At 40.4% G+C, this 14,862-nt stretch overlaps 1 protein-coding gene and 2 non-coding genes across 4 annotated transcripts; 2 read left to right on the top strand and 1 right to left on the bottom strand.

The window, feature by feature from the left end:
- Positions 1-266: 266 nt before the first annotated feature.
- Positions 267-13,492, top strand: eogt (EGF domain-specific O-linked N-acetylglucosamine (GlcNAc) transferase). Of its 2 annotated transcripts, XM_086168202.1 has the most exons (16): positions 267-325; positions 1,612-1,855; positions 2,775-2,875; positions 3,126-3,234; positions 3,466-3,560; positions 3,641-3,745; positions 5,438-5,544; positions 6,571-6,674; positions 7,348-7,440; positions 7,914-7,985; positions 8,460-8,546; positions 10,531-10,599; positions 10,927-10,988; positions 11,108-11,227; positions 11,583-11,685; positions 12,354-12,632. In XM_086168202.1, the coding sequence occupies exons 2-16, from the start codon at positions 1,664-1,666 to the stop codon at positions 12,498-12,500; spliced, it is 1,566 nt and encodes a 521-aa protein (XP_086024328.1). In that variant the 5' UTR covers positions 267-325; positions 1,612-1,663; the 3' UTR covers positions 12,501-12,632. The 2 variants fall into 2 exon arrangements, with proteins under 2 accessions (XP_086024328.1, XP_086024327.1); XM_086168201.1 differs by lacking the exon at positions 267-325 and having other exon boundaries at positions 1,554-1,855; positions 12,354-13,492.
- Positions 3,889-3,960, bottom strand: trnae-cuc (transfer RNA glutamic acid (anticodon CUC)). The gene has a single exon. It is a non-coding gene; the product is annotated as a tRNA-Glu (tRNA).
- On the top strand, positions 4,523-4,595 carry trnar-acg (transfer RNA arginine (anticodon ACG)). The gene has a single exon. It is a non-coding gene; the product is annotated as a tRNA-Arg (tRNA).
- Positions 13,493-14,862: the final 1,370 nt, after the last annotated feature.

Raw genomic sequence — 14,862 nt, forward strand, 5'->3', positions numbered from 1 at the left:
ATAGCTCGGTATAAGCCAGAGTAAACCAGACACTGAAGAAGTACTCTTAAAACAAATGCAATGTGACTCAATATGGGCAATATTGAAGTGAAAGAAAGGGCCTTAAAAGATAACTGCGAAAGTTGTATGACAGATGGAAGGAGGAAAAGCACATTTAAATTTGATTAGGAGTTTGCTGTCCGATGCAAAGCTCACTTCAGTCTGGCGAAGTGTGAAATAGCGCCCCCTTGTGGCCGCCGCTGGAGCACAAGCCGGTTTCCGGTGTTATGGCGACCACCGGCAGCTGCAGCGCTTCAGTCCGGAGGAAAGCAGGCTGTGCGTTCAGGTAAACGGCATCTTCCTTCTGAATGGTTCAATACAACCACAGACAGCTACATTTGTTAAACTGACAAATTGCCGTACCGTGTTGATAAGAAATTCCTCTCCCCTCCCCGTCCTGGTTCTTTTGTTGCCGCGATGGTTCATCTTTAAGTAGCATTAAGGGGTATCGGTTTTGTAGTAACTAATCCTACGGTTACATTTAAACCACCTCATAAATCCTTAATGCAGATTCTGGAAACAAGTGTAACAATGTGCAACGGTATTATTCATCACTTAGTTGCGGACGAACAACGAGTTAGCTAATGAAAATCTTTTATCACCTCCACATCCCATCTGCATACCCAGTTAACAACGCTAACTTGCAGTATAATCGATGGCTAGCTAAAAGTTTTGATAGTTAACTTGTATTTTAAAATTGAAAAAATAAAAATTAAACCACACAAAAACATGCTTTCTCTCTGAGTCTAACATGTGGAAATATACACGAGTGGAACCTAAATACCATAGAACCGGTTAGTCAGCTTTAAGCTTTAAAATTATTAGCAAGGAGTTTAAGTTACCATTTTTGACTACAGCTGAGAAATAGCCTCTTTGGCTAATTTTGTCTTTTTTACTCATGTTTTATTGATGTGTTTTATGAAATTGCATTGCCCCCTTTTGAAATAAACTAATTTAATTGAATTTATATGGAAATTTTGTATGGAAAAAGAGCTCTCGGCTAATATAAGTCCATTCAGTTCATTTTATCTCACGGGAATGTGTAATAAATGCGCTGTTATACTTTTTCCCACCCCCCTCCACCTCCCCCAAAAAAATCTCCAGTTACCAGTGCCGTACTTGACTTGTTTTAACTATTTCGTTACAAACATAACTCAGTCATAGCATCTTTGCAAACCGGACCAGATATACCAGACAAGACATCCATCCCCAGTATAAACACTCCCTTCGTCCGGATTTGTGTCCAAAACATCGATCGTGGATATGGAAGCGTTTTGTTGTCTATAAACACTGTTATGGCCACCTGGGGCCGCATCTCTGGAAGCCAGCAATTTCCATTTGCCCCAGTGCACTTAGTTATGATTGCTAAGACAACAGTCGGAAATCACCAGCACTTCCTGCAACAGGCCCCCTTCCTTATGTGGACCTCAGATCCGCCTGGAGCAGTGTTCCCACACACTTGTTAGTACCCACATGCTTGTCTGCTGTGGTGTTGGGCTTTCAACCAAGATTACAGAGTGCAAGTCAGAGTCTATGTCTCTCTTTCCTTTTTTTTTTTTTTTTTTTCCTCAGAGGTCTGTGAGGAGAGGCGGGTTATCTCAGATGTGTGTGTGTAATTCTGACTATGCTGCTCTTGGTAGTGCTGGGCTTAGTTTTTTCTACCACTGTGGTCACTACTGAGGCGGCTGAGAACACCAGCCACAAACCACCAGCACCGCTGCTCAGCTCCCTGCCGCCCGAGCACGTACCCTATTTTCTCTACAACAACAAGAAGGTTGCCAAGCAGTGTCGCCTGGACCCGCTCTGTCCTTTTAAAGTAAGATATGAACGCTTCCCGTGCAACTGTTTTGTGTTTTTCTCAGCTTCATTTGATGTGTAAAGAGACAAAACAAAGTGTTTGTTAATTGCACGCCTGACAGTTTGGTTTATGAGTCTATCCCTTTGCTGCTTGTCAGATGTGGCAACTTAGCATCAAATAAAGTTGTGTGCTTATTTATATATATACTTTATGATGCGGAGAGGGGGAATGTCAGCAAGCTATAAGTATGTATGGCCTCTCAGTAGTTTTCGTTTTGCAGCTTACCACAATAATGCATCCAGCTCAAGATTCAAATTGTTGGAACACAATCTGGAACTGTGTTTCCCTATACAATGACCTTTTCATTTTGAGCTTATGCTTGGGGTTACTTTTCCATTTAAATTACTGTGAGAAAATTTGGGATTTTAGCTGTCTCTTCGTTGTTGGGAGTTAGCGACCTAAACCATTAAAAATGACATTTTCTCCTCCAACAAGAAGAAATTTTTGCCTCCCGTGACTGTCTGCATGACTCGGAGCAACATTTCACCTCTTTCTTGAGGACAGTTGTGTCTAGTAGGAATTACTTTAGCAGACATCTGATTTTGCCAAGACATGTCAGATGCCACTGACTGATGCCTAAAGTAATATATCAACTTATTCCCAGTCCAAGTATTTGGTCAAATGTGTCCCGCAACTGAATAAATAAGCAAAATCTCTTCAGACTGGTTTTACCTTATAGTAATTTGGGAAGATTCTTGTAAAGTAACAGTCATTTCCTGGGAATTTGCCTCTGTTCCTTACCTTACTATAACTCATGTTAGCTAAGGAAATTACGCAACAAAAAAGGGGGTTTAGAATTTGACACACACACACACACACACACACACACACACACAGAAGTCTACAAATATTAACATCCCAATTGTTTTCACGACAGGATGAACTGTTGAATCTGTCCGCTTGCTGGGGTTATGAGAAGAACTGTGATCCCGTGAAGCGCTTTAACTATCCAGTTTGTACCAGAGCTGACTCCGGATGGTAAATCCTTCGGCTTCCAATTCAATTTATTCGATTTTGAATTTATCCTTGGGGATTTTTAATGCTGCATCTTTTGCACAGCTTTAGCACTAAGCCACATTACATAGTTATTGCACACTTTTTAATTCATCGATATTGTCATTACCAAACCATAGTCTGAAGGAACAGTGTTTTAAAATCGGAGCATGTATCTTTAATGAACCATGTTGGCTTTGGCTCCTCTCATCTGCATAAATTACTGCTCTGTTAGGGCCCATTCACTTGAGGCAGCTCAAGAGCTTTTCTGGAAGCAGGCTGACTTTGGCTACGTCAAGGAGCGTCTCTCAGAGCTCAAAACACTCTGCAAGGCCACCAAGCCAGTAAGTCCGATCATTTCCTGAGTTCCCACCGGCCTTCTGAGTCAACAGGAAGAAACACCAGGTAGAGGCAGACAAAGTAATTAAGGAGAGTAAAGAAAAAAGTCCTCGCTACGATTTGCATTTTAACTGAAGTAGTATATCGAGTGTGTTAGAGAGAGATGACACCAAGGTTACACCTTCATTAGTATTTCTTAAAATCTCAGGAAATTCAAATGTCACAATTTCTCCCAGGGGGACTCCTCCTTGAAATGCAGTAGCCACACGCGTTTCTGCAAGGCGACTAATCTTTATGTGGACTTACGGAAACCGCGCAGAGGTCATGAAAGGTAATTATATTCAAAAGTGGCTTGTCCAACAAAGAAAATTCTGTCAATGACAGCGACTCGTAACTGTGATTGTGCTGTAGGTACAAGGAGGACTTCGTTCAGAAGGGTGAGATTGGTGGTCGGTGCAGACTCAACAAGCAAGCCCTGGCTGCAGAGGGCGAGCACAAGAGTCCCTTGCAATCCTGGTGAGACAGGACACGCACGTCCATACAGTCGCTCACTTTCTGCTCCTGTTGCTTTAAATGATAATGTTAAGAATCCAGTTTTAATTTGATGGTTATAGATGTGATACGCAATTGTAAAAGGGGAAACCCCACCAAAAAGGCTGTTCCCTGACCGGGAATCGAACCCGGGCCGCGGCGGTGAGAGCGCCGAATCCTAACCACTAGACCACCAGGGAGGTGTCGAAACTGAAAAATGAAGAATGACTGGAATGGATGACAACTGGCAGGGTGACTCTTGATGGTTGTAGTAACACCGGTCATCACTAGGTGGCAACTTTCCTCCATATACTTTGTGCTGCCTCTTCCCAGACCAATGCTGTACAGACATGTTTTGGACAAAATGTGCTATAATGTTCCACATCCTTCCCCCCTACCCGCTGAAAAAGCAATTCCAATACATATCCGTATTTTGAGCGAGGATGACAGCTATTTTCCAGTCAAATCTGATTTTTGGGGTCGCCGTCCACTCACTGTCTAAACAGGTTGAGCTAAATGACCGCATCAGTGTCTCATGTTTTCCACGATGTATGCTGTTTTGTGATAGAATGACAAAAAAGGCTCCATTCTAAAGAAAAATAAGAATAATTCTAATTACTTTCTTCGGGTAAGCAGTGGCAACATCAACGAATAATGTTGATGCAATCGCTGGACAAAATTCCCCAAATTGCTATTTACAGGGGGACAGAAAAGTGAAAATGTTTGAGGAATCCGGACGATTTTTTTCTGTCCTCTACCAGTGGGCCAGTGGCGCAATGGATAACGCGTCTGACTACGGATCAGAAGATTCTAGGTTCGACTCCTGGCTGGCTCGTGCTTTTGTGAAAAGATCAGTCAGGCAATGACCTCAACTGACGATTTGCCAGGCTTTTGTTAAGGTTTCGCAGTGATTCAGACCCTTGATTTGAATTGCAAACATGCTTTCTTTCTTGTTGATCACAAACATAATGACTTTAATTGCAAATGAATTGCACTAATAAACCTGTCTTTATCCTCATCTTCCACATTTACAAACCCTTCTGAAAAAAATCACTCGCAATCAGGCTCTCATTGAAGTATTTCAATTGAAAAGCCTTCACACACACTCTTGAATTTCAGGGCTTGGTTTCATTAGTACAATATTTTCTTTTCTGAAAAATATGTTGCAATTAAACATAACCAAATAATGTTTTTTCCTTTTCCTCTTGTGTTGAAAACAACTTCTGTTTTTCTCTTAGTAAGCAATGCAACTAGGTCTTAAAATCTGTGGACATGTTCTGCATCTTAAACTGTTAAATTGCTATTCACTGGCATTAAAACCAACCTCTTTTTATTTCAATTTCTAAATTGAAGACCATATCTCGTGTTCATCGTCTGGGCTCAGTGCTGCCAAAAATATTTTCCGACCAAGAATCATGAGATCCAAGTTTTGATCTCTGGCTGGCCTGTGTTGAGCTCAAATGAACAATGAAAAGTCTTGAATACATTTTCACTTTTGGGTTTAACAATTCAGTAAACTATTTTTCATGAAAGTATCAATGCTCATATCTAAAATGTTAAGAACGCTAATTATATCTGAACCAGTTAGCGTTACACTTTCCCACTGAATCCCCAAGTAAATAGTATTTTGCGAAGATCTGCCTAATATTAATAGTATATTGATCTGCTTTTCTGTAGGTATGCAGAGCTGCAAACATACACCGAGCTGGACTTTCATCCCATTCAAGATGATCACTGTGATATTATCATTGAAAAACCCACCGTTTTCATGAAGCTGGATGCTGGTAAGCGGCACACTGTACCTTCAGGAATCAGTCAAATCCAATTTGCTGCCTTTCTATATCTGCAATACAGGAAATGTGTAATAGATATCATGCTGTTTTGTAATATTTACCAGGTTTTCATTAAAAAAGTCATTCCTGCGGAGTGTCAATTACACCATCTTTCAAATGGAAATACAATGAAAAGTGGGTGCATAGATAGATATTTGAATTTTTCTTCCTAATGTAGTTATCCATCTAAATCGCAATATAACTATGTTATTTCCCTGACATCAAGAATATTGCCAGTAGACAACTTCTGCATTGTATTGACTCTGTTTGGCAAACAGATGTGTTTTTAATGATTTTATATTACCCACTCAAGACCAGTAGGGCTTTAATCATATGTTACAATAAATATTGTAATAGATAGTAGCCCTTTTTCCGTATTAATGTAGGTCGCCGTTTATAACACAGAAAAATATGTTGATTACCGGTAATCCAATTGGTGCTCATGGTATTGATCTTGTTTGTCCATGAGAAGTTAGACACGATAATTTAAAAGTATAAGTTTTACCTAACAAATAAAACATTGCAGAAATAATTGATAGAAATAGGATATATATATTATTTGATTTATGTAAAAAATTCATGTGAAATAATTTTGCTGCGACTTAAAGAATAAAAATGTTGATTCCAATTCTAAATGTAAAAAGGCATATATTGTCTGATATTGAATATTGTCTATGACATATCATAGACAATATTCAACATTAACCGATAAATTACATATAATTGATTTCCGGCTCTTGTGATTTAAAAAAACAATTTTGTTTTTCAAACAAATGTTATATATATTTTATCTAACTAATGTAAAAAAATCCTGTGAAATAATTTTGCTGCGACTTAAAGAATAAAAATGTTAATTCCAATTCTAAATATAAAAAGGCAATATCCGCGACATTGCAAAGACAATATTCGATCAACATTATTCGATTCATTTCCGGCTCTCGTGATTTAAAAAAATGTGTTTTTTTTTTTTTCAAACAGGTGTGAATATGTACCACCATTTCTGTGATTTCGTCAACCTCTACATCTCCCAGCACATTAACAACTCCTTCAGCGCAGATATCAACATCGTCATGTGGGACACGGTGGGTGTCTCACATTTCTCACTGGGGTTTTACGGTGAGGAGGAGGATGGGCGTAGACAATTCTTCATAGAAAGGTTGCCTAAGGTTAACCATCTGGTACCAAAATATAATCCAAGGAGCAACACAAAGCATTTTGCTTCAAGGGTTCAAGGGCGTTCCTTACCCAGAAGTTGACTGCTTTGCAGGATGTCTTGCATTGTAAGCTTTCTGACAATGTCGTCGCAGTCCATGTATGAGGAAGCACAGAATGTACTCGTTTTCGTGTAATTTGAATATTTCGAACCGTAGGTGGGAACCGCCGTGGGAAATCACAACTTGGTCTGAACTTGGGATTAAAAAGTCTTTTTGAGTGTGCACTCAAGTTTAGTCAAGGTTATGACCAGAAAATGTGAAAATCATTGTAAAAATGAAATATTAATATCAGGTCTCATGTTCTACCTTGAAAAGAAAAGAAACGGGAAATCAATCTTCAGGCCATGAGACCCTGCTCCACAAAGTTTTGTCAAAATCAGCCTTGGATTCTGCTCATCGAATGATGGCACCAAAAATACAACCTCTGAAGGAGAGATATCCACTTTTATTTTATAAACCAGACAACTGGTGTTGGCGGTTCATCTCAATGATAATTATGTTCTAATTATTGGCTTTCCTTTCTTTATCATGTTGTGACCAGAGTTTTTATGGCTATGGAGATTTATTCAGTGAAACATGGAAGGCCTTCTCCCAGTATGATATCATCCACCTGAAGACCTACGATTCAAAAAGAGTACGTATCGTCACTTTTTATGACATGGGTTGTTTTCAGATAAGTTGTGCGACATATAGACGTTTGCCTATCGGCGGTGATTAGGCTCAGTTCAAAGAATGAAACTTCTCGGATAGTTTTAGCAAGATAAAGCTCAGCAGCTAGGAGTTCAGTGTCTTGCACGACAACACTTTGACACACAAGGAGGAGCCGGGCATCGAACCGGGAATGTTCGTTTCCGAAGACGATTGCTCTACCTATTGATGCGCTTTTTGCAACTTTTTCACCTATGAGAGTAAATGACCGCGTACGAGGCAGATTGTGAGGCCATTACTTTGAAAATGTATTTGATCAATGTTGCCACTTAGGAGGTATATGAATAGCCAGTTAGAGGTATGACTCACCTTTTATGCTGTTTCTTCAACATCAGTGCTTTTCTTTGAATTACAGTTCATTAGCAATGTATTTATCAACTTATTTTAATGTATCCCTAGGTATGTTTCAAAGATGCCTTCTTCTCCCTCCTGCCAAGGATGAGATATGGCCTCTTTTACAACACTCCTCTTGTAAGTAAACTTCAACACACCTGTAAGTGTGTATCATATATTACTATTGTATTGCTTGACTATTTTATTATTTTTCATGATAATTTCTTCTATACAGGTGCCCTGAAACCCTCTTTGGTTACAGACAGGCAGTTCAAGTCATAGATTTGTGTGATGATCTCACAGGCGAAGGAATTGCTAATGTTATCTGTATAAAAGCGCATTGTGGTTTGATGTCCCAAGGGTGTAATATATTACAAGGATCTGAACAGATATACTGAGTTATGTTTATGAAACTCTCTTTTTATTCAGGTCATCTTTTTTTTTTTTGCGTTATTATATCAGAATCAGAATTATATCAGAATCTTCTGGTTCTGAAAATAACTTATCAAAATAACTATCAAAATAATTCAGTTTTAAACAAAATGAATATAATGTAATTGAATGAATGTAATGAATGAATGTAAATTTCATCCAACCTGTGATTTTGTACAGATCTCAGATTGTTACAGTGAAGGGATGTTTCGTGCTTTCTCCCAGCACATGCTCCATCGGCTGAACATAGTGCGACAAGGACCCAGGGTAAATACATCGTGCACGTAGAAAACACTATTGAACATTGATTGTTGGCTTTTTCTGGATTCTCAAAAAGTCTGAAAGAAGCGTTACAATTTGTTAATGTAACATGAGGCTTTAATTTGGATTAAATCCACATTGCAAAAATCTACAATCTTCATTTTACAGACTTCTTTTGAACAATTTACCACAAATGTTTAATAGGTTTAAATGTCTTAAATACTTAAATTATTACTTAAATAATTAAATACTTTTCTTCCTTGTAATATTATTTCGGCACCAATGGAAAATGATAGTATGTTTTTTCTTTTGTAAAAACAAACAATTAAAATCATTTTTTGTCTACGTAAATGGATTTATATTAATTGCTAGTGGTATGGATATAAACTGCAACTGGCCTGGTTGGGGGAGGTATCGAACCAGAGGGAAGCAAATCTAGGTTATTTATTTATTTGTTTATTTATGTAATAATTTGATATCCTTGATATTTACACATCTGGCACAATAATACTAGGAAAAACAAGCAACAAAAAAATGCTGGAAGATCTACAGTGGCAGAAACAATATTCCCCATTCATTATGAGTTTGCTTTTGGCATAAAGTAAGAATCCCCTTCCAAAGAATCAGGTGCAGGATATGGGAATAAGAGCACCAAAACCCCCTGGTCCTTGTTTTACTTTCAGGAATCAAAGCTGGGCGAGACCTTCATGTTAGTGAATTTTGGGATAAACTTTGGCACCCAGTATGAATTCAGTAGAAAAAAAATGACGGCGCACTGGAAATACAGAAAAAAGAAACCTAATACACAGTTTTAAATCCCTGGACATTTCTTAAAGAGTGGTATTTCTAAATTATCTTGTGTAGAATCATAGCTACTGTATGTAGCTGAAACGACTACAACTAATTATTGATGAACAGGAGACAATGGAGGAAAGCACCGCCTCTGAATCCCTGGATACGCCGTTAACCTGGGAGGCAAAGGAAGACCTGGATTTCAGAGTCGGCGCCTGAAAGAACTTTCATATCTCTGGCTCGCTATAACTAGCAGACCTTGGCCTCGTTGAAAAGCCTCTTAGCATGTTTCGAGCAAGGACCATGAATATACAATGAGCTGCAGCGCAGGATGGCAGAAGTCATGGGCTTTAGGAGTTGTCAAGAGACAGGAAAACACAGCAAACCTGAGGCCATAAAAGTGTTACAGGCTACCAGTGACTTTCTGTGTTCACACTCACATACTGTATATACAACCTATTGTATACACACGAATATCATATATATCCACACAAATGCTTATTGAGCTAGTTTGCTTAGGTACAGGAGATGTCATTTTTTTTTCCTAACATGGCACTTAATTTGTGACAGCAAAAACTACTCACCATACTGTTCCCTAAGGGCTCGAAAAGGACCTCTTAAACAATCCATATGCAGTATATTAGAACTGTGTATATTTTTAATTTCTTTCCTTTAAAAATAGTATCCATTACACTGAAAGCTCTATTACTTGCTTTAACTGGCTTCAATTTTGACAAGTTCCTTAGAGGGTATTCATTATTATTGTTATTATTATTATTATTATTATTATTATTATTATTATTATTATTATTATTATTACTATTATTATTATTATTATTATTATTATTATTATTATTATACTCCAATGGGTGAAATGGGTTACATTTTGGCATAAATGCTGATACCACAGATTTCTAAGTACACTTTCAGGACACAGGGTGGCAGTAGAAGAACATGGAAAAAGAAACGGGTTATACGCCGCGTATCAGAGCGGATCAGAAAACTCACACTTTCATTCCACTTAAGAAATGACTTATGTGATGCAGTATCACCTGATTTATTCTCTCCATTGTGCTGTTTACAACAGACATTTGACTTATAAGCCTCCAAGTTGTTTTGAATGAGCATCATGTTTTTCCCTGCTGCCTATCTTTTCTGTCCTTGGCTGATTGATTATTGGGTGCAATGCTGTTTTCAGGAGGGGCGACTTCGTGTCACCCTGCTGGCACGCAGCACAGAATACAGAAGGATATTAAATGAAGTGGAGGTGAGTCTTTCCTCCATTTCTTACTCCTCCCCCCTCTTGTACTTGTTCTTTTCCCTCTATCATGTTCTCCTGCCTGTCCTCCTTTTCTCTACTCCCCTCTCATTTTTTCCTCCATCCTTTTGTCTCCTCCTGTTTCTCCACTCCACACAAGTCCCCCAGCCACTCCTTCCAGGCATTGATTTACTGCCCACCTCTCTTAAGTGCCTATTTAAAATCTTATTCGCTATAAATAATACAAGTAAAAAGGCTTGTGATTTATATGGCCGCTGCCTGTATTTGTTTGGTCTCCCATTGATCAGAGAACTCCTCCTTCTGTTGTTGTTACAGCTTATAAATGCTCTCAAGACAGTCCCACTCCTTGAGGTCAGTGTGGTGGACTACAAATACAAGTGAGTTGTTTTAGCGTTTGCGTCGCATTTACAAACGAAACAAATGCGGCGCTTTTATTCGGCAGTCGTGCGAGGCGTTCGTGATTGACACGTGACTCCCTGTCTACCTACCCTTGCAGGGATGTTCCCTTTCTGGAGCAGTTGAGGATCACCCACAACTCAGACATCTTCATAGGGATGCACGGTGCAGGTCTTACGCACCTCCTCTTCCTCCCCGACTGGGCCGTCATCTTTGAGTTGTGAGTGACAGTTTGTTTGTCTGTGCGCGTGAAAGAGTGCGCGAGAGAGTCAAGAGAGGAGCACGGGTGAGCGATGAGTTTGGCACCGCGCCGTGCCCAAAGTTCCCCTCGACAACTCCGTGTGTGACTGTGAAATACAACCTAATTAACCAGGCCTTCATCACACCTGGCTCTGCTTGGTAGGGAATTGATTTCGCGCGTGTGTACCTGTGTGTTTGTGCAGAAATGTGTACGGACGGGAGTGTTTGGCCATTTCAGTGAGAAAATTTCAGTGCGCGTGCAATGCAAGAGACAAGGTGAGGAGAGAAAGAACGCAGACAGAAACAAATTAAGCTTCGGTATCTGTCCCTCCCAGATATAATTGTCAAGATGAGAGCTGCTACCGCGATCTGGCCCGGCTGCGGGGCGTCCGATACATGACTTGGCAGAAACAGGACAAAGTGTTCCCACAGGACAAGGTAGGGGAAAGTCCCGGAGCTGATACCTACTCGCACTTCCTCATGAGTTTTTTCTGCCCATTTTCGCCGTCCCACAGGCTCGCTTGAACTTTTACGTCGGGAGCTATTCTGTAGGTACAGCGGCATTGTGGCCGGGCAATCTATTGCTTTATCATGAAAATCCTAAAACCACGATCCAGTACGGTGGGTTATCCATAGATTTAAAATTGTGAGAAATAGTTTCCCCGTTCTACATCAAAACAGGAAATATTGTCACGTTGATCAAACATCTTGTTACAATGCTGAGCGGTAATCCGCCAGCTGGAAAACCCCAGGATTGTCAAGAAAACACCTAAAAAATATTTAAAAAAACACCAAAGGAGGTTTTTTTTTTTTTTACTTCTCAAGGTTTTCTTTGATATTCAAAGTCTCAGATTAGTGAAGTTGCTTCCAAAGTTTGATTTAACCGCTTGTCATCCCGATGGGACAAAAAGGGGAAACATATTGCGTCCGACACGTGATCATCTACACCAAAACAGATGTTGTAATATGTCATGATACTCATTTTTCACATTGCCTAGCCCTGCTTAGCAGTCTCTTGTCAACAGCATTGTCCCCTCCCCCGACAGCACAAACACATTCATATACTTTGTTTTTCTGCCTTTCCTTCCTTCACCACCTTTTCCCAGGGTCACCACCCCACCCTCGGAGACCACCCAAAGTTTACGAACTACTCTTTCGAAGTTGAGGAGTTCATGCGCCTCGTGCTGGACGCAGCAAACTACGTAAGGCGGCATCCCAAATGGCAGCGTCACATGCTCCACGATGAGCTGTAGGGCGACTGGGAACATCACGAAGCACGGCGTCCCGCCTTTACCGGGACCTAAAGTCATTGCCACATTGGCAGTTTGCTTTTTGTGATTTGTTTGGAGCAACAGGAAACATTGGCGGATCTCTGATTGTTTGTCACCTCCTATCAACTGCTTTGACAAGTCTGGATAAGTGGAAACCATATGCCGGACATCTTGGGTTTGAATAGCTTCCACCTCTATTAGTGTCAAACCGGTTAATGTACGAGGCCTGTGCATCCGAAGCATCTGGAGACTTGTCCTATGTTTCTTCATTACCTCCGCTGTGTCTATTTTATTCCACGCGACAAAGTTAGCTAATGAACAGCTGTTATATCATTCCTTCACATCCAACAACTTGTCACATTTGATGAGTGTCACATCTTGTCGGAGCTGCTGACAGTCGCAGTGGAGATTTTCAAATGCAGCCAGAGTACGCCAGTTCAGCATGATGTTTAGTAGTTGCAGTTTCACTTTACAGTCATATTATTGTAGTTTATAGCTGTCATAAATGCAAAAAAGGGGACGGAATTAGGTTTTATTTGTATCATCATGGTGTTTCTGTACTTCAAGTACTTTAAAGCTTATTCAGTACATGCTCGGAAAGTTAGTGCTTGTAAACGTTCACTAAAGATAAACAAGATAGTACACTCCGCTGCTTCACGAAACATATGAGTAACGTTCACCCAAATATCACAAACATAAGACGGGACTTTTAATTGAATTTTTGTTTATTTTTTATGAAGTCTAAGTATTTTATAAGTATATCATCATAAGCAGTTGACATGTTTGTCATATTCTTTTATCAACATTTGTTTCAGAGAGCTTGTTGGTTTTTTTTATTTGTTATTATTTACAGATGTCTTTGCATTGTCAGTTTGGGTCAAACGATGAGGTTGCTGCTACCACAGACACACAAGCCTTTAGAGTGCTCTTCGTATTACCTTCCTTCATACCCGGCCTGAAATCTAATTAGCACTCTGCGAATGCGGTCGGATAAAATGTAAGAGTATTCTGAGAGAGGAGTGCATCATCTTTGCGTTTTCTGGCCTCTCCACGAGCTTAATGTTTTATTTATCAATTAAATTCCGTTAAATGGAGTCCGACCTTTTTGGGTCAGGGTATGCCCGACCACGGCTTCACATTCAAAAAGCGTCTCATAGATTGAAATAAACAATTTTTTTTTAATTTTTTTTTTTAGAAATCACTGATGTCATCCCTGTCTGTTCTGGCCACAGCAGGCATCAGAGATTTAATTCATCTATCTATTAATCAGTCATTCTCTGTAGTCTGACCTTGGGGGGGGGGGCGCCTTGCCGGTTCTTGCTGATGCCAGACATCTCTTTGCTGTCGGTTTCATTACTTTGTTGAGCTGAGGCCTGAGAAAGGAAAGGGCTCTTTGCGAAAGGGCACTGGTTCAGTTTTTACTGTCACGATAATAAATCTGGATGACCTCAAAAGCTACTATAGTTGTCAGTAATGAGAATTGGCCACTTGGGGGCAGTACAACCCCGCACATGGACTAAGAACCCGGCGAGCGCCGGCACGATCCTTCTGTCAAGTGCGGTCCAGTGGGGTGAGAATAATGAATTCCCAAATATATCCAGTGGGTGACAGGTGTGTTAAATTGTGTTTTATCCAATATCTTAAGTTAGCTGTCAGCTAGGCGTGCTTCGGCCTGCTCTTTGTGGATGTTGTGTCTGAACTTTCTGAGTATTGACAGACACCGGGCCTGTCTAGGATGGACACTATTTATGGCCCTGCTCGGGTTACCGCCAGTGACCTCTTAAAGAATGAAGAATCGCTATGCGGGGGAGGTGGGGGTGGGGGGGGATCAAAAGCAGAGGAACCAAGATGTCTGTTCTCATTAACCTTCATGGCAGCTCAAAATCGATGACCAAGTCTTGTTTTCTAGCTTCAACCTAAATGTACCCAACCCAGAATCGCCCCCCTCTCTCCCCCGCCTTCCCACTACGCTCCGCCACTCTGACCCAAATTATGAGCAGTCACCGCTACTCCTCCGTCATCATTATCAAACGGGCTCCACATGCAGCACTTCGGGCCGCGGGGTGGAGATCCACGCAATGCTTGGTGGTCCCATTCTGCTGGTGAGGGGTGACGCCCGAGTGAGTGTCCCACACACTCTCGTGTAGTGTTTGCGCATTAAGACGGGCCAGAACAGACCAGTTCAGGTACAGAGTGAGAATGATGTCATTGGATTTAAAACTTTTTTTTTTTTTTTTTAGGTGAAACAGGTTTTATTTTGTTTTTCTAGAGTCTAGAGAGAGAAACTCCACCAGCTGCCTCTCCTAACTTTACCTCCCATTTTAGTTTGACATTTCTGCAGTGG

The sequence above is a fragment of the Fistularia commersonii genome, chromosome 21 (genome assembly GCF_037954325.1).
Source record: "Fistularia commersonii isolate RoL2024-O1a breed Wild chromosome 21, RoL_Fcom_v1.0, whole genome shotgun sequence".
In the NCBI taxonomy this organism is placed as follows: Eukaryota; Metazoa; Chordata; class Actinopteri; order Syngnathiformes; family Fistulariidae; genus Fistularia; species Fistularia commersonii.

Coding starts and splice junctions, on each gene's coding strand:
- eogt (XM_086168202.1), top strand. CDS start 1,664: ATGCTGCTCTTGGTAGTGCTGGGCTTAGTTTTTTCTACCACTGTGGTC. Junction 10,600..10,926: donor GGATATTAAATGAAGTGGAG/GTGAGTCTTTCC, acceptor TTGTTGTTACAG/CTTATAAATGCTCTCAAGAC. Junction 11,228..11,582: donor TGGGCCGTCATCTTTGAGTT/GTGAGTGACAGT, acceptor TGTCCCTCCCAG/ATATAATTGTCAAGATGAGA.